Genomic DNA, 16,313 nt, shown 5'->3' on the forward strand with positions numbered 1-16,313 from the left:
CACACACAATGCACAAATATGTACTTGTGCAGGAAATAAGCCTAAAAGCGAATGTTATCTATCCCATGCATGTATAAAAGACCAAATATGTGAATGTGAATCAGCTAGTTGCACATTGTCTTCTATGCTTGCGATCCAATACTCAAGATTCCAAAGTGTGATGCCATAGGCATCCTCTTTTTTTTTTTGATACGAAAGAAAGTGAGGCGGGTATGATGAACTGCTAGCTTGGATAATGAACGCATGACCGCATAGATGGCCTCTGTCGTCGTAGTGTTTCAAAGGTAGAGACGATTTAATAGTTGTCTGTTATAATTCTCATGAAATACATACTCACTGATGTACACTCAACTATTTTATATTTTTCCAATTGGTAAAGCTTATTTTTAGAGACACACAGGAGTAACGAAACATCTTTCAGGAACATTCATCACGACCGCATGAACCTGGTTTATGCAGTCCATATGTCAGACTGTTTAAGTGAATGGTGGTAATATATTCAAGTGAATAAGATATAATAAGTATAGAGATGTATAGGCGTAAGTGTACTGCAAATGTGTGAGCGTGCATACATGCGCTTCATCCAACACTCCTACGAAATTTACCAAAGACGCCGCTGACGGCTACTTTGCTTGCCTCCATCACCGTCTGATGCTTCCTCTGGCTGTTACTATCCGCAGACCCGGGTCCAGGCCCAGACAAGCGCATTTCCTCATTCATCTTTAACACCATATTACCTACACTTCTTGTATTTACATCCATATCGTTACTTTCTAGCATCTGCAATGGCTCCATGCAGGCTACAGAAGATAAAGGCGACATAGCTGTCACCTCGACCTTCTGATCGCTGGCAGTCGCCATTGCTAAGCACCTTGGCGTTGGAACTGGATCAATTCTCATTTCCTCCATGCTTGTTGTATCTATTCTAGTAACTGCTGCCTCATTACACTTCAAGATTTTACTAGGTCTGTTGTCAGCGGTACAATTGCCATTGTTCAAATGATGCGTTGTGGTTGTCGCAATTGAATGAAAAGTTCCTGCACAATAATGGCTTGGTCCCGTCCCTTGAGCCGATTCTTGGCTTTCAAAGTAACTGAATCTTGATCCTAGATCCGAAGCTTTGCTATAGGGCGTATTTGGCGACGAAGGCAGCTTTGAAAGCTCATCTGCTGAACGTTGCTTATTCAGGCGTGGTCGAGGTCGAAAAAGACTAGTCCCAGACCCTATTGAGAGCGAAAGCATATTCGCAGGGGACATACCCCGTTTAATGCTTGAATCTGCTATGATCCCTGAACAGGCACTTTTCACACTTGAGGAAGTAGGCGAAGACGCTGATATCGCTGAGGGTAGAAGAGGAGTGTCCTGATATGCTAACGTACCATGGCTATTTTGCCGATCTGATCCGGAGGCATTCGAACCGCTAATGTGTCGGCGCCGTTGCAGCGACTGATGTTGGAAAGGTATACATGACGATGGGGGGGAATGATGTGTGGTTGTAGAGCCCTTCTATAACATAACGATATGCATAGTCAAAGGGTTCAGCAAACAGGCTGTTATTAAACTTCTTGTAATCTTAGGTTGTAGATTAGATTCGAAAGAAATCGACAAAAGACATTTGATAAGAGCCGATGTATATCCGCCCCTAGTATAATAAGTACATTTGACTTGTCTAGAAACGAACCTTGCTCTTGCCCTCCTTCCCTCGGTCCCGGCCTCGATCTCTATCCCCTCCCGAAAGGTTCATCCATCTCGTGAGACCAGCTGTCGTTGCTCGAATTTGGGCCACAGGGCCATTAGATGTAGGAATAGTTCCTCCAGACAGCACATCTGGTGTCAACGGCCTAGCTGTCTCGGTAAAAGTTCTGGGTGTAGCGACATCTGCCTCCTCAATAAGCGACTCCTTGGCGCTCAAGTACCGCTGTGCCTTCTCCGAGAGTTGTATCTCAGGCGGTGAAGGGTAATAAGGGATCAATGTATTTCCTGGAGGCAAGGCGGAAGGCATATCATTGATTGGGTCATCTAGCATTTAGGATTCAATAGAGAAAAAAGAATATCAACATCATCATCGTTTCTTCACCTCTCATGACTTGTGCGATATTGCAGTACCGTACACCAAGACTCTCTTACTTCACATACCAATGAACTTTTCAAACGCACATTGCAAACCTCGCCATACTTCTTCTGTCTCCGTATACCCTCTTAGGATCACAAACGACTCGCCAGAGCCATCAACGTTATCACATAGCTCCAGAAACGGACATGCTGTGATTACCATTGGAGAACAAGTTTGGATCTGGCTATCAGCTTGAGTTATTGAGAGTTGTCCCTGCGATTGTAAGTTCTGCAGCAGATCCTGACCTTGGTTTAATGGTTGCTTCTGTGGTTGCTCCTGTTGATATGATATTGACTGGTGCTGTGCCTCTTGTCGATATTCGTCGTAACGGTGGTAATTTTGACTATATAGTTGATCATGATGGCCTTGTTTTGATTCTCGCTGCCGCTTCTGCTCAGCTTGGCGCTGCTGTTGTAGCTGATGCTGCTGGATTTTGGCTCTAGCTTTTTCTTCTGCTCTCTGAAGGCGCTGTTGCATATCGTGCTCTTGAAACAGTCTTGAATGCTCCAGCATGGCTGCTGAGGCCGGCAATGCGGACTGGTTAGCCATCATGGCCTCTGGTAATGTGAGCTTTGGTTTAGGAGACCCCATATTTGCCCCCGATCTGCGTGACCCTAGGGGAGAGCAATGTACAGAGCTCGAGGTCGATAATGAGTTAAAGTTGCTTTGTCCCTCACCACGGATATCATTTGATGTAACACATTGCCTGTTCAGCATCACAGCTTTTTGGAGATTCTGTGCCAGCGAAACAACATTAGTCGGAGCTAATGATGACAATGGGCTACATGAGCTTGGCGAGGTGGGTCCTGTAGACGCTAATGACAATACCTGTGCTGTGGACTCTGATTCCATCGTTGGAGTTGTAGGCCAAGGTTGCTGTTGATAAGCTGCTGTACTGTGGTGTGTAGATGAGAACGAAGCCATGGAATCCTTGTGGGTGATTGATCGAGCAGGATCAACATTGTCTCCAGATGACTGTGGCGCAGAGCTTACAGGGTGTAAAGAAAGTTGTTTGGGTTGCGCTTGGGCTACGCTTGGTTCTTTGTCCTGTGGCGAGGTCATGCTCGACCAAGCCATGTTTTTGAAGCCTGATTTTGAGATAGATCCTGATAATGACTGTGATTTCATGCCTGGAAGTGGAGGTAATGCTGCTGATGTAGTCAATGTCGAAAGTGAAGAAGAAAAGCGGTGCCTGATCTTATTTGCAACTTTAGTGGTATTGTTTGTTGCGCTGGCGGCGGTAGAAGAGTCAGGCAATGGTGAGGATGATAAAGGGGTAGAAGTGTGCTGAGACGGCGGCGAGGGTGATGTCTCAACAGCAATATTCGAAAGCGCCCCTTTCAGTACGGAGGGAGGAATTTTAATGCAAAAGAAATACATATGTATCCGTTCCGCCATCGATACCTGCACGGCCGTGGGAATGGGTGGTCTCCTGGGTGCCTCATGGGGCGACTTCGATAACGGCTCTGGTTCTGGCGCTCGGCCAAAACCCGCTGACGGGCACCCCTGCTGCAGATGACTTGCCGATAGATCTCGCTGAGAATATCTAAGATCAATACTATAGCTTACTCGCCGCGACAATGAGGAAGACCCAGTTCTGAGTTGAGCCTTTAGTTCGCGCTCTGCATTCTCAAGGCTCGTCTGCTTTTTAACCTCTACCCATTGGAAATGTCCTTGGTCGCTTATCGCCGCAAAACATTTGACATATCGCCCTGACCTGTCGTTTAGGTGACCGACTTCTACTTCTTCATCATCTATTTTTGACCTTTTCGAGTCTCTGGAGCTGGGCGCTGATGACGATGGTAATGCTGAAGGCAATGGCAAAGCCGGTAAAGGTGGATTACTCATGCGTCCATTTACGTGCACGGATGGCTGATCAGGTGTTTTAATAGATTCTTCCTCGGTTTCATGAGATGCGCTATTATTCTCGTTCATTGCATCAGGTAAGTAAATCCAAATGTAACCTGAGTAAAGGGGTGCAGTAGATGAGCGTGCACTAGAGGTAGCCAGGAGGATTTGGCTCGCATTATCAAGGTACTCAGTCCCGAGGATTGGTCGTCGCTTCTTGCCATCAGATGGCGAGGTTAATTGAAAGGGGATTTCAGGAGTGTTCGTGACATCGAGCGTCCGAAGCGAGCCGCTGTTGTCCGTGTCGAGCCCTATGAAAAGAAAAACAAAGTTGTACAATATTAGTCATTATCAAATCTAGATCCTACAGGGATGCAGACCAGAGCCAGAATAATATAATACATCGTATATTACAATATACCTCTTGCTCTTGCTGGTTGGTATTGAAAAGTGACTTGAGAGTTCATTGAACGGGGTCGATTGGGCTCTGTGATAGCTCTTCTCCGAATGTCCTCTTTTATCGATGAACTGGGTGCTGCACAGGCTCCTGGGAGGACTGAATGATGATGCGGCGAGGCCGAGTTGGAATCTCGTCCGTCTACATGATTACTATGGCTCATGTTCCTGTAATGGCTGTTGAGTGCCCTTGATGGGTTGTTACTACCTCCACCATTTAGATTTGATATGGCTGCTGCCGCATTGGAAATAAGTACTGGGTCGATGGATGGCATGGTCGCGGTTGCATGACTGAAGGATATGCCGTTGTTGATCGTGTGGTTCCTTTTGCGCTCAGATGGATAACCAGAAAAAATGCTTGGTAGAGTGGATGAGCTCTCCAGTTGATTAGAGTTAGAGTTTAGTGACATGGGCTCTGTACCCTGAATATACATGGGCAGGTTCAATGGGGATGCCTCGTTATTTAGGGAATTGAATATTCGTGTCCAATGATTAATTTCCTGCAGATTCGCCGGTTGGGATAATGAACAGCATGAATGACATTAGTGGTGTTTTCAATAGCACAACAGGGAGGCGATAGCCTAGGTAAATCCTAACTTACATGCTCATTGGGGCCACGGAAACAAAGCTCAGGGCCCGGAGGGATGTTCAGCGCAATCATGGTGGTAGACATGTTCGTTGCTGAGGACGTCAGATTCTTGAACAAATGACGCGAATTTGGCGGCAATGTCTTTGTCGTTATATTTAGAGGCAGTGGTAACTCAATAATTTTTTTGTTTGAATCCTAGTAAATGGAGTACATTACAGGGTATCAGGACATGGCACCGTATCTGCACAGCATATATGACTAATTATAATAAATGAATAAGTGTTCTTGGTGAACGGTAAATCATTACCTTCCGCTTGTGATAAATCAACAATTTGGACCCTTGCAACACAACCCAGCGTTCTTTCCAAACACCAGTCGGTTCTCGTCCACCATGATTTGTAAGTACGCTAGCTGGTCTACTTTTTTTAGAAAGCTTGAACAAAGTGCCCTCAGCATAGTGGTCATAATAACTAAGATTACCGCCTGGCGGTGGGAGCTCGATGTAATGGTTACGTAGCTGTAGCTCGAGTAGATCCTGAGAATTCAGCTTATAAGAGCTGATTGTCCTGGAATCATCGAGCCAATGACCCTATATAATGTAGTTTGTTACCGAAGTAGCAATAAAAATGTTCGTTCTTAGTAAAGGTGTAGATTATGAGGAAAAGCAATACTGCCTGTGCTCATTTCCTTCATGGGGACGTACAGCAGCCACCCAGAAGAGTCCAAAGGAGTGCTTCCAGGTCTCATAATCCACTTTTGAAGCCTCACTCTGACGATGCTTTGTACACTCAACCAACATATCGTCTTGGCTGGCTACGCTTCGTTCAATATTCTTGCCAGGGTAGCTGTTATGCCGATCCCTTAAATGTGTCCATCCAGAGATACGATTTGGTGTACTTGCGTCACGGCTCACATGGTCAGGAGGTTTGGTCCCATGTATGTTACTTTCTTCGCTTTGAATGGAAGAATTTGATAGCAAACGCCTTAATTGCTGCGCTTTGCTCTGATGAATCGGCTGGTTAGCGCGCTGTTGGTTGCTTGGCCCAGTAATTCCATCATTTTTTTTGTGATAATTTGGCGGCTTTTGAGAAGCGATAACCTTAGCGTAATTACATCGAGCTAACTCATCGCCAAAACCGTGAATACTATCTTCGAACATGCCAAGGCGTTCCATAAGTGTTGCAGCACCAGTCAGTTTACTGCCCTCGCTGTCCAGTGAAGTACAAGAATGACGCGCGTTGTCATTGGAGTTCTTGCTATTATTAATCTTTAAAGAACTTTCTTCCGGTGATTGGTCCATATGGCATAATGGAGTGTCGTTACTAGTAACCGTAGCCCGCGCACTTTTGCTTCGTGGTCGTGTTAACGGCATCTTACCAACGGTTTGACTGACTACTTTGGTAGTGGTAACTGTTCCTGAGCGCGAAACTTCCTTTTGGTCAAACTCATCAATTTTCTGGCCCTGTATAGACGCTACCTCCTCTTTTCCCAGCATACGTGTCGCGTCTTCATCCGCAATCGAAGTTCCTGTAAGTGACGAAGGTGCCGAGGGTGGAGTAATAATGTACTGGCATCTCTCCAAAATGAGATCGCGAGCTCTATGGACAGGAGAATCCTTCGGGACCTCGACACGAACCCATAGGTCTTTTGATACATACCGCACGTTGATGGACATCATTGATGTGTCATTAGTAGGATCAATCACTCCTTCTCCGATTTGTGGGTACGTAAATTTGCCATTGTGGTCGATATTAGCTAATGTGCTCAATGAGGAATTGGTTTTTTGTGGACGCTGTTGAGGAGAGTGACGGGATTGTGGATATTTCTGATGTACTCCACCAGCTGGAATAGATTTGGTATTCTGTCGTATGTAAAGGGAGCTATTACTCTTTGGTACAGTTGGTGGTAGTGCTGTTGTGTCAACTGATAATGGCAGAGTTCCTTTGTCCGGAGATAAAAGAGACTTTGCTGACTGATCTGTATTTAATGATGCTCCTAAGGTCGCCGTTGATACTGGAGTAGTATTTCGTTCATGTGCTTCATGAAGCGAAGCAAATGATGATGATGATGACAGTTTTGGAAGTTCAGGTGAAGAAAAGGATGATTGGATAGGGCTGGAAGGGGTCGACAAACTTAAAGAGACCCTTGGCTGAGCAGATAGTGGGGACGAAGTCGATGGCCGAGGACTTGAGGGTGTCTTCACTGATGGTGCAGAGGAGGGCGATCTGCTTAACAGGCTACCTGATCTCCCATTATCAGGAGCATCAGATATATGTTCTTGTTGACCATGCGACAGTACACTTGGTGTAGCTCTTGGTGAGAGCGCTACTCCAAAGTTTATTCCTGCTGAGCCTGATCTGTCCGCTAATAGTGGACCTATTTGGTGTTGCTGCTGAAAATGATACTGAATAGAAGGCCTAGTCACACCAGGATGACTTCTATTGAGTTGACGATGTAGAAGAAGCGTATTCTGCATCAACGAATCCAGAGCGTTGATGTCCATATTGTGCAAAGTCATAATATCAGCAAATTAGTTGCGATGATGTACTGCAGAAGTGAGAAAGGAGGAATCGAAGTAGAATGCAAAAAGAGAAAGAGAGAGAGCGTCAGAAGAAATTAACATCAGCAATAATTACAATGACAGCTGTAAATTATCGGCAGATATTGTATGGTGTTTATTCATAGCTAGGAAACATAAAAAAGAAGAGTGTTTCCTATCCTCATCTTCCTCTATCGACATCCTTCAACACATAGGACATTTTGATCTCAATAAATTTTACACAAGTGTGGAGTATGAAGTGCGAACTGAAATGTAGAGCACAGATTCCGACAATCCATGTGGGGTAGAAAGTTATTTTATTATATACATACTCATCTTACTCACGCGAAAGATAGAGTTCCAGAGTGTGGATGAGCAATGGATGCGAACGATCGTTGATAGATTGAATATATCCAAAATGTATTACACACGAACTTAGCACAGTAACTGCGTGAAGCTGTGTCGAGAAAGGAAGACAAGAAAGAGTATGTGTGAGAGCGAGAAAAGGTAAGAGATGAAACCATAAAAAAAAAAAAAAAAAAAAAAAAAAAAGAAGAGAAGAGAGGAGGGAAAAGAGGAGTACAATTGATCACAACGAAGGATGGTGGAAGCGCGAGTGGAATGAGGAAGTTATGAATGATGGAATGCAATGAATTAGCAGGTTGAGTTGTTCAAACATGAGAGAATAGGAGTGGAGTAGCGCTTTGATAAGATGAGGTTTTTTAAAGTGGAATAAATGAAGGTGGAGATAGAAAGACAGAAAAGGACGAAAGATGAATGGACGTTCTGCGGAGCAAGAGTAAAAATGGTCCAGGATTCTATGCAAGGCTCAAAAAAAAGGACTTTTTGTTCACTTTGTCTATTTAATCCAACTGTCTACTCACTTCTGTTCACGGAGAAGAGGAAAAGAAATAATAGAGAAGAAGCCTGACGTTGTTTTGCTCGCAGAAGAGTTCTGTGACATGGAATGGGAAGAGGATTTCCCATTCGCAGTTCTCCTTCTGCTCCAACGTCGTCTTGTAATTGCAATATTGTCGAATGAAACTGTAGCCCTATTATTTTGACTTTTTTTTTTTTTGTACATGCATGCTGCTTTGTTTTATTTGTAAGTGGCCCATCCAAGGAGCATGAAAAGAGTAGGAGAAGAAGCAAAAAAAAGAAGGGGTCAAAAGAGGGGGTTATGGGAGACATGGGGAGACAGTTGGTCCTCATTATTATTTTAATGTGTAGTTGAAGATGGATAATTGACTCAGGGGAACTATTCAATTGATGAAAAACCCCATTCGTCCGCTTGGGCGGTGCCCATATTCAAATATTTAACGACAACGCTCTGTAATAAATAATAATAAAAAGGCATCATTTGCCATTCGCTCACTTTTTTTGCTCTGCCTCTGAGATCCAGAATGGACCAGCATGAGAGCGTATGCGCGTCTCTATCCGTAGGAGCAGTTTGGTCGCAGAAAGCGGGGCAACAAAGGCGAAAAAAGTACTCAGTAGAATCTTGTAGGCAACTCAGAAACCAGCCAAATATCGCCATGGCCATTTTCCCGGAATCATGACATGCGTAAGATCGTTATTTCTGGTTCCATTGTGGTGATTAGCTAAATGCGGGGACGATATTCATCACATTGCAAAGAAAGAGATAGATTCAGCGATATCCAGTAATAAAATACAGCATGCATGAATTCAGTGATTGATTAAGCTAAACATTTATTCTTGGTTGTTTCCTCCATCCATGTTTTTCCCATTGTTGGCTGCATGCAAGTGCACCCTCCTGAAGGGATTTGGCGCATGACTATTCATTCTTACAACGGCCAAGGAGTGCTAATTCATGCAAAAAATTGTTCAATGGTTACACCGGGTCCTGGGCCCAAAAATTGAATACAAACATTTATTGAATGGTAAGTTTAAATTATAATGGGATAAGAGCTCCACTACGCCTGGAGCCGGTAATTGGTGGGCTGCGCTGTTTTATAACTATAATGTTGGACATAAAATAGTGGACACAGAGGTAAACTAGTGGTGACCAGGCACAGAGACACCTGTTTATCATTTAAGGGGATGAAATATGCAAGAGCCACCTGTATCAAGATGACACGATGAATTCCATCAGTTGGTTGCTTCTATTTTCGCAATCTCTTAATTTCGGCCTTTCCATTTTTGTTCCAAATTAGGTGGTTAACCTGCAGCCGACTCAAGGAATGAATGAATAGTATAGGGCGCGTATCTTGTCTTCCATATCAACAAAAGAAGGATAAAAAAAACACGGTATGTATATATTATTTCATGGAGTATCTTTCGCATAGTTGTGGTGCTTTTTCTCTCTGCTGCGCTACTAAGATAAAATATAGGTTCGCTCTATGAATTGATCAATTATCAAAAAATAGTATACTCTATATACGATGTGCAATGTCGCTTTGCTCCTTTATGGCTGTGGAACTAAGCAGGATCCCAATCCTGTTTGGAGAGCACAAGAAGGAAAGTATTCAATGTTGGATATACTTCGCTTTTTTTTTTTGGTAGTCTGTTAATTCTTTTGAACTGTCAGAGCACAGTGATTGAATTTTCAAAGCGACTTAATACTATAGCCACTTAGACCCTTGCAACAGTGTCCTTGATCTCCTTCCTGCACCCCTTTTTCTAATATCCACTACTTAAATCAAAGAGTTGTGGATATTGGACCATGACCTTGTGCTCTTATATGAGAATATGGAATTGGTGACACGCATCAATGGACGCAGCATTTTTCGACTTCGCTGACACTCATGCATGGGTATTAGGGGAGCGCAAACTCCTTTACTTGCAACGGATTTTTCTGATTGCGAGTAAACGAGAAAGAAGTTGTTCATGGAGAAACTTGTATAAATATGCACCCCCCAGCTTTCCTCTATCAGCACATAATTAAAGTTAGAGGTGCATGCGTGAATTATAGGTAAAAGAGGTTGAAAAAAGGAGCATTAAATGACAGAAAAGCCTTTTTGCAATAAGAAATGTTTTCTCTTATTTCTAAGCGCAATCTAACAGTATATTCAATAGGTGAACTCTGGAAGATAAGACAGTGAAGACTTGACATGCCCTTGCATAGCTGTTTTATGGTTGTAACGATAGATACCTTAACGAAGAGAAGTGTTCAGTCTTATTTGTTTGCACTTGCACCAACTTTTGTTTAATGCCTGACATAATGGAATCAATTCTCAAAGATCCTTTACTGCTCTCTGATTACAATTCTCTTCTGAGCTCTTCCCAAAATTCGGGATTCTTGGTTGCATTTGGAAATAGCATCCAAAGACAGAGAACCAAAATCATACAAACGGGCATTGGTCCAGGTGAATGAATAACGAGCTCAAAGGCACTCATGGAGTGCATGAGAGACGCTGATGTGGCCCAATGTTTTATCTTTCCGCTACCATTTTGCATAGCGTTGCTAAATGTTCGCGGGGATTGGGGAGATCATGACCGAACCATTATTTTAGTTGAGGCATCTTATTTACTTCGTACATAGACTTTTTTTTTTCTTACTCGGATCTACAAGCGAATGACCGGTCTTCAAGTAGAACTGTGAGAGAATGGGTTGATCACTTTGTGTAAAAAGTATCTCGAAGGTCTATACTTGTCATACGATTTCTTCCGTATATCAGTGAGCATGTTGCCCTGATGTCTGATAGACTCTTCTAGCGAGCAATAGCTTGGTTCAAAGGCCTTGAGTGCTGTAAAAAGACAGCCGGAGAAACCAAGCTTCCAGATATATACCAATTCAGTAGCACAATAACGAGTGCACGTGGACAGATTGGTGTTTAGCACGAAGCCACATGAGACACTAGGTCATGAAGGATGCATTTAAACAATTCCAACGATCCGCTCATTACCACTTGTAATGGCGTCTGTGAAAGTGCACGCCCTGGATTTAGATGAGATATGTTCTTTGATCGCAAAATTCATGACAAAGGTTGAGCTCGCCAACTGCCTGAAAGTCTGTCAAGCGTGGCATCATAGCTTCCTTCCACATTATTGGCATACAATCCTTGTATCACCACATAAACTCACTCGCTGTCATGAAGAGTCTCTACTAAAGTATGGTTCCCTTGTTCGGTCTTTGTCCGCCGGGCGCATTGAAGATACTTCTGTCTTTGATCAACCATCTGTTTGCTATCTGCAAAATCTCGAGGTTACCACGATCGGATCCAGGACACGACATGATTGCGGGCGAGGATGCTTGCCAAACATTATATACAGAAATAGGGAGACATTGCATTTCCTTACATGGCGTTGCTATGGACAAAATACTCTCTCACGACAGCCTTATCAAATTCATGTCGATTTGTTTGCAGGTTTGAAGAATCTGGTGACAATGGAGCTTTGTAACTGGTCGATCAGCAGTGGCGACTTTGTACAACTGCTATGTTCATGCCCATCCTTAAAGAAGTTGACACTGGATGCCATAAATGGACTTGAGCAGGCTGGCGATGGAGAGATGCATGAGCAAGATGGAAATAATGACCTTAGCAATTTTCTCCGGAATAGAAGCTGCAATACCGCGTCATCATTCACGCATATTGGATTAGATGAATTAACCTTTATTGGCAGGGTTGTACCCAGAATCCTTCCGCTTGTGCCCAATATCACGCATCTCATCTTCAAATCACTCCTCAATGGTGATTTTCATGGCCTTCAGCATCAAATCAACTTGTCCCAATGTCTCACGCATATCACAAGCCTGTCTATGCCAACAGAGTGTGTGGACCCATCAGAGTTTATGTGCCTAATTCGCAAAATACCTCGTGACCAATTGGCATGGTTTGAGGGCAAAGTGCCAGTTACTTTAGCCCAAGAGTTTTTAAGGACCATCATCCAACGACAATCGCAAACGATTGAGACCCTGGTCATTTTAAACGGCGAGGACGATAGACTCTATATTGGAAGTCGGTCATCTGAAGAAGGAGATGAGGAACCATTTATTGTTTGGAAGCTTTTCGAATGCTCTCCACAGTTGATCACTGTAGTAATTCCATATAATCTTCAGCCAGTTTTCTCTACATTTAATACTAACGATGGAGAACAACCGACGTTGAACGTGCTGCAGCAACAGATCTATTATCTGCCAGCGAGGGAATGGGTTTGTTCGGAGCTGAAGCGACTTTATTTGCGACTGAAGGATATGGACCGTAGACATCCTATGGATCAGATAACATTTAATCTGTGCGTAGAACGGCTTTTGCCACCAGACGAAAGACGTGTCGATGACAATACCAAAAGATCAAAGACGAAAACACCTTTGGAGAACATGATAATGGAGAGGCTGTCTAGCTTACATAAACTGCAGAGCCTGAATATTGGAAACGGTTGGTTTCCATTACCCAAAGCATACAAGTAGAGTGTAGAGAGTAAAGCATCGTTTAGGCCTTATAAATTATATATCTTTGGTTTGTCAAAAAAAAAAAAAAAAAAAAAAAAAATTAGGGGTCTGAATTGTGGATTTTTTATTCGATCAAAACCACAGCAAATGACTAGAAGAGGGGAAAAAATAGTCCTGATCTAAGTCTGAGGAACAAATGCAATAGCACTGCTCAAGTATTCAAACAATGACTTTTCTCGGAAACCTTGAATGACGCCTTGATTCCGACGAGGATAGTGTATAATGGACTCGATCACTCGCTCTATAAGGCAGTAAGTTATTTTATTAAAGGTTAAGAACATTTTCATTGACCTGAATGCGTTACCTTTGTATAGATCGAGATTAAATAAATCCAAAAACTTTATGCTTACTGGGCTCGATAGGTTTGTTGATAGCTTCAACTGCCTTGACGAAAGCTTCGATTTCGTCCTTGAGTGCATGCATACCAAATGTATAGTACAGTAAGTCATCACCAGTTCGTTGGTCTTCAGGATGGAAGGCACCACAGATAGAGGCCGCAATCCATTGAAGGACAAATTTGAGTTGTAAATGACCGCCAAAAGCGCCGCAGCCCCAGTTTCCTGTAGCAATGGGACGGTAGAGATTTGTAGCCTGATTTTGGCCTTGGGGAATCATCTGGTCTCGGTCTTGCGGACGAGCAAGGCCCCATTCAGAAGCGTTGATAGGGGATACACGGTATCCAGCAATAGCTTTGTTAATCTCACGCAGAAGATAGTGGCGCTCAAACTGTTCAAGCCGTGAAACTCTAGACTTGAAAGGCCTAGCATCAATAGCGCAAATCTCGGTCATTCGGCGACCGATCTTGTCACTAAGTATTTCAAAAAAAAAAAAAAAAAAAAAAAAAAAAGGCGTTAGAAGAAAATGCCTAAACCATTGATAAACTTTTGGATCGTCCAGTTTTCGTCCGCATAGTTTCAATTCAGCTCCATAGCAGTAGGATATTTTATACTCAAGTTTACGAGCACTTACCGAGGGGTAGTGTCACGATGATCAGAGTACCACTCAAAAGACTTAGAGTATCCAATGTAATTAGAGTACCGTTCAGCGCCTTTGATCAGTACAGCTTCATTAGCTTCCAATTGCTGAGTGAAAAGTCGTGAAACGATCAATTCAGGGCAAATCATGAATCGAATTTCCTCCTGGACGGCGCCCTGTTGAAGATGTCAAAAAATTAAAAATAAAAATAAAAAAGATAAAAAATGAATGATAATTCAACAAATAATGTAAAGCTATGCTGAATAGAATAAGCCCTCTCCTTTCTTACCTTATCGAGTGTTCCACCACCAATATTCCTGTTAGCAAAGTCTAGCTGCAATGCTCCTTGAGGCGCCTCCTCAATAGGTGTAATGCTGTCAACTATCACCTTGGTGAACTTAAATGAGTCCTCTTTAAGCTGATCATTGGGGTTCAAGTAAACGGGCCTCTTCAGTACCTGTCGGTGATATGTCACCGTACCCTGGGGCACTAGATTTGTACGGGGGCGCAGGAAAAAGAAGAAAAGAGGAATATGTTCAGATTATTGAATACTAACAGTGCGATTTATCATTGGTTCAAATGTGCTCAAAGATGATATCTATACTTACTTTCGGTGGTAACTCGATCAAAGTAATGCAGAATGCAGCGTAGCCTCGCCGCCTGTGTAGTAGTGCAAGGCGTTCTTTTCTCCTCGGCCCAAAAAGTGCTAATGAAGTTGATCGAGGGCAGCTTTGGTGCCCATTCCTTTTCATTTTTGACCTCTGATGAAGCTGGCTCTATCTCTGCCTGTCCTCCTTGCGCTAAACCTTTCTGGTCATTAACTTCCAATTTTTCAACGCTGGAGGCCAGCTTCTCTTGATCAAATGAGTCTTCAAAAAACTCAAACAAAGCGGCAGGCCCTTTAGCACGTGGCTTCCTAGGTGGACGGGGAGCCTGCAAAGCCTTCTTCTTACCGCGCGAAGGTTGCTGCTGTTGACCTGCTCCCCCGCCTCCGCGGCCTCCATTACGTCCATCCCGGGCAGATCTGTTGCCAGACTTCTTCCCCTTGGAATGATGATCTTCTTCATCTTCATCTTCATCAGTACTTTCGCCATCGTCCTGACTCGGGTTTTGATTGGTATTTGCTCCGGACGGCTTTCCACTACTAGATACTGATCTTTTTTTTCGTCTGGTCTTGTAAGGAGCGTTTCGACCTGGAAAGGTGTTGAAGAACGCGTTCGCCAACAAACACGCGATTTGCTCCTGTGACAACGTCACAGCTGAATCTTGCTGTTGTTTCAAAAATGGAATTGGCTTCTTGATCAATTCCGGCAAGCGGAGAGCCAACGCCTGCATACGAGGTAAGACTACGTCAAAGAAATGCTGGCGTTCTTGACTACTCAAGAATTGGCTTTTGAGGGGTTCAGTGGGAGCAACTTGATAGATCTTTCCAGCAGGAGGCTCCGATCTCTGAGGATGTCGTTGCTGTGATGGTCCAGACTTTTCATTATTATCATCACCATCTTCATCTCCATCCGAGCGGCTCAAATATTCATCTGAATCAATGGAGCCAGAATGAATCTGCAGCTGTTGCTCCTCAGGGTCCAAAAATTCGTCTGAGTGCATGCCTTGGTTTGCCTCTGCTGCCTCCTCCGCACTACGAGTGTTCAGAAATGCATCTAAAGCATTGATGTTCCAGCCGTTTCGCTTTGTTGGATTCCAGCGAAGCATGGCTTCAGAAAGCTGACGAGAGCTGAGGATAGGCTCCGAAAGACTCTGAACGATCTCAGGCCAAAATGAAACCTCTGAAGGGTACATTCGATTGGAGCATGGTAGCCGCACATGATCCTTGTCCCATGAGTCCTGATATTCCTTGGGGAATATATCATCATTGATCCCAGGGATCTAATAATTGTGATTCAAAAAAAAAGAAAAAAAAAACATTAATTTCAGCTCTAGACTTCAGCTTGATCACAGACATAGTCTTACGATAACCATGAAGGTGGACCAATACCTCACAAAGGATATAGTTAGGACCAGTCTCGAAGAAGGCATTGGCCTGACCGTCAATAGATCGGGCGCTAATGCTGGTGTCGTTAGGGGCAGTGGAACTAGCCATGGCGTAAATGCGTCTCTACAGTTGTTATAGTGGCGATAATAGTGGTGTCTTTCTGATAAATCAAGTGTCTTGTTAGGTAGAGAAAAACGCAGAAGCTGGAAGTTGGGACGCGACTCTTTTATAAGTAAATGGAGCTGCGGCTAACAATGACATGCGACTTAAAAGGAAAGTCCAATACAAATCCCCTTCATGTGTTCATTATAATGTCATTGCGTGATTCATTGAGCCATGATCATGTAAACAAAGAAGATTGGGCAGAAGTCTGGTTCTCCAACAGAGACT

At 43.5% G+C, this 16,313-nt stretch overlaps 4 protein-coding genes across 4 annotated transcripts; 1 reads left to right on the plus strand and 3 right to left on the minus strand.

Moving 5' to 3' along the window:
* Positions 1-205: 205 nt before the first annotated feature.
* On the minus strand, positions 206-3,197 carry BCR41DRAFT_152487 (hypothetical protein). Its single transcript, XM_022019608.1, has 5 exons — positions 2,942-3,197; positions 2,137-2,727; positions 1,682-2,019; positions 1,380-1,506; positions 206-1,223 (listed from the first exon to the last, which is right to left on the minus strand). The coding sequence occupies exons 2-5, from the start codon at positions 2,702-2,704 to the stop codon at positions 580-582; spliced, it is 1,677 nt and encodes a 558-aa protein (XP_021884985.1). The 5' UTR covers positions 2,705-2,727; positions 2,942-3,197; the 3' UTR covers positions 206-579.
* BCR41DRAFT_152494 (hypothetical protein) lies at positions 2,609-8,846 on the minus strand. The gene is made up of 8 exons (XM_022019609.1): positions 8,430-8,846; positions 7,891-8,002; positions 5,710-7,444; positions 5,314-5,595; positions 5,019-5,201; positions 4,383-4,917; positions 2,942-4,272; positions 2,609-2,727 (listed from the first exon to the last, which is right to left on the minus strand). Exons 1-8 carry the CDS (start codon positions 8,755-8,757, stop codon positions 2,662-2,664), a joined length of 4,572 nt encoding a protein of 1,523 aa, XP_021884986.1. The 5' UTR covers positions 8,758-8,846; the 3' UTR covers positions 2,609-2,661.
* A 2,557-nt stretch (positions 8,847-11,403) lies between these two features.
* Positions 11,404-12,944, plus strand: BCR41DRAFT_346572 (hypothetical protein). The gene has a single exon (XM_022022921.1). It carries the CDS (start codon positions 11,420-11,422, stop codon positions 12,914-12,916), a length of 1,497 nt encoding a protein of 498 aa, XP_021884987.1. The 5' UTR covers positions 11,404-11,419; the 3' UTR covers positions 12,917-12,944.
* Positions 12,945-13,004: 60 nt separating this feature from the next.
* BCR41DRAFT_419077 (hypothetical protein) lies at positions 13,005-16,282 on the minus strand. Its single transcript, XM_022029702.1, has 6 exons — positions 15,927-16,282; positions 14,542-15,817; positions 14,223-14,422; positions 13,928-14,109; positions 13,309-13,766; positions 13,005-13,199 (listed from the first exon to the last, which is right to left on the minus strand). The coding sequence occupies exons 1-6, from the start codon at positions 16,029-16,031 to the stop codon at positions 13,078-13,080; spliced, it is 2,343 nt and encodes a 780-aa protein (XP_021884988.1). The 5' UTR covers positions 16,032-16,282; the 3' UTR covers positions 13,005-13,077.
* Between the last annotated feature and the right edge of the window lie 31 nt (positions 16,283-16,313).

Source organism: Lobosporangium transversale, assembly GCF_002105155.1.
Source record: "Lobosporangium transversale strain NRRL 3116 chromosome Unknown BCR41scaffold_4, whole genome shotgun sequence".
NCBI classification, from domain to species: domain Eukaryota; kingdom Fungi; phylum Mortierellomycota; class Mortierellomycetes; order Mortierellales; family Mortierellaceae; genus Lobosporangium; species Lobosporangium transversale.

Bases quoted from the DNA above. Each gene is read 5' to 3' on its own strand.
- BCR41DRAFT_152487 (XM_022019608.1), bottom strand. From the start codon at position 2,704: ATGGGGTCTCCTAAACCAAAGCTCACATTACCAGAGGCCATGATGGCT. The intron at 1,507-1,681 runs GTTCGTTTCTAG...GTTATGTTATAG, and splicing joins GGAAGGAGGGCAAGAGCAAG to AAGGGCTCTACAACCACACA. The intron at 1,224-1,379 runs GTACGTTAGCAT...CGCTCTCAATAG, and splicing joins AGATCGGCAAAATAGCCATG to GGTCTGGGACTAGTCTTTTT.
- BCR41DRAFT_152494 (XM_022019609.1), bottom strand. From the start codon at position 8,757: ATGAGGACCAACTGTCTCCCCATGTCTCCCATAACCCCCTCTTTTGAC. The intron at 5,596-5,709 runs GTACGTCCCCAT...TACATTATATAG, and splicing joins GACTCTTCTGGGTGGCTGCT to GGTCATTGGCTCGATGATTC. The intron at 2,728-2,941 runs GTATTGTCATTA...GCTCTCCCCTAG, and splicing joins AATCAGAGTCCACAGCACAG to GGTCACGCAGATCGGGGGCA.
- BCR41DRAFT_346572 (XM_022022921.1), top strand. From the start codon at position 11,420: ATGGCGTCTGTGAAAGTGCACGCCCTGGATTTAGATGAGATATGTTCT.
- BCR41DRAFT_419077 (XM_022029702.1), bottom strand. From the start codon at position 16,031: ATGGCTAGTTCCACTGCCCCTAACGACACCAGCATTAGCGCCCGATCT. The intron at 15,818-15,926 runs GTATTGGTCCAC...CACAATTATTAG, and splicing joins CTAACTATATCCTTTGTGAG to ATCCCTGGGATCAATGATGA. The intron at 14,110-14,222 runs GTAAGAAAGGAG...CATCTTCAACAG, and splicing joins GTGGTGGAACACTCGATAAG to GGCGCCGTCCAGGAGGAAAT.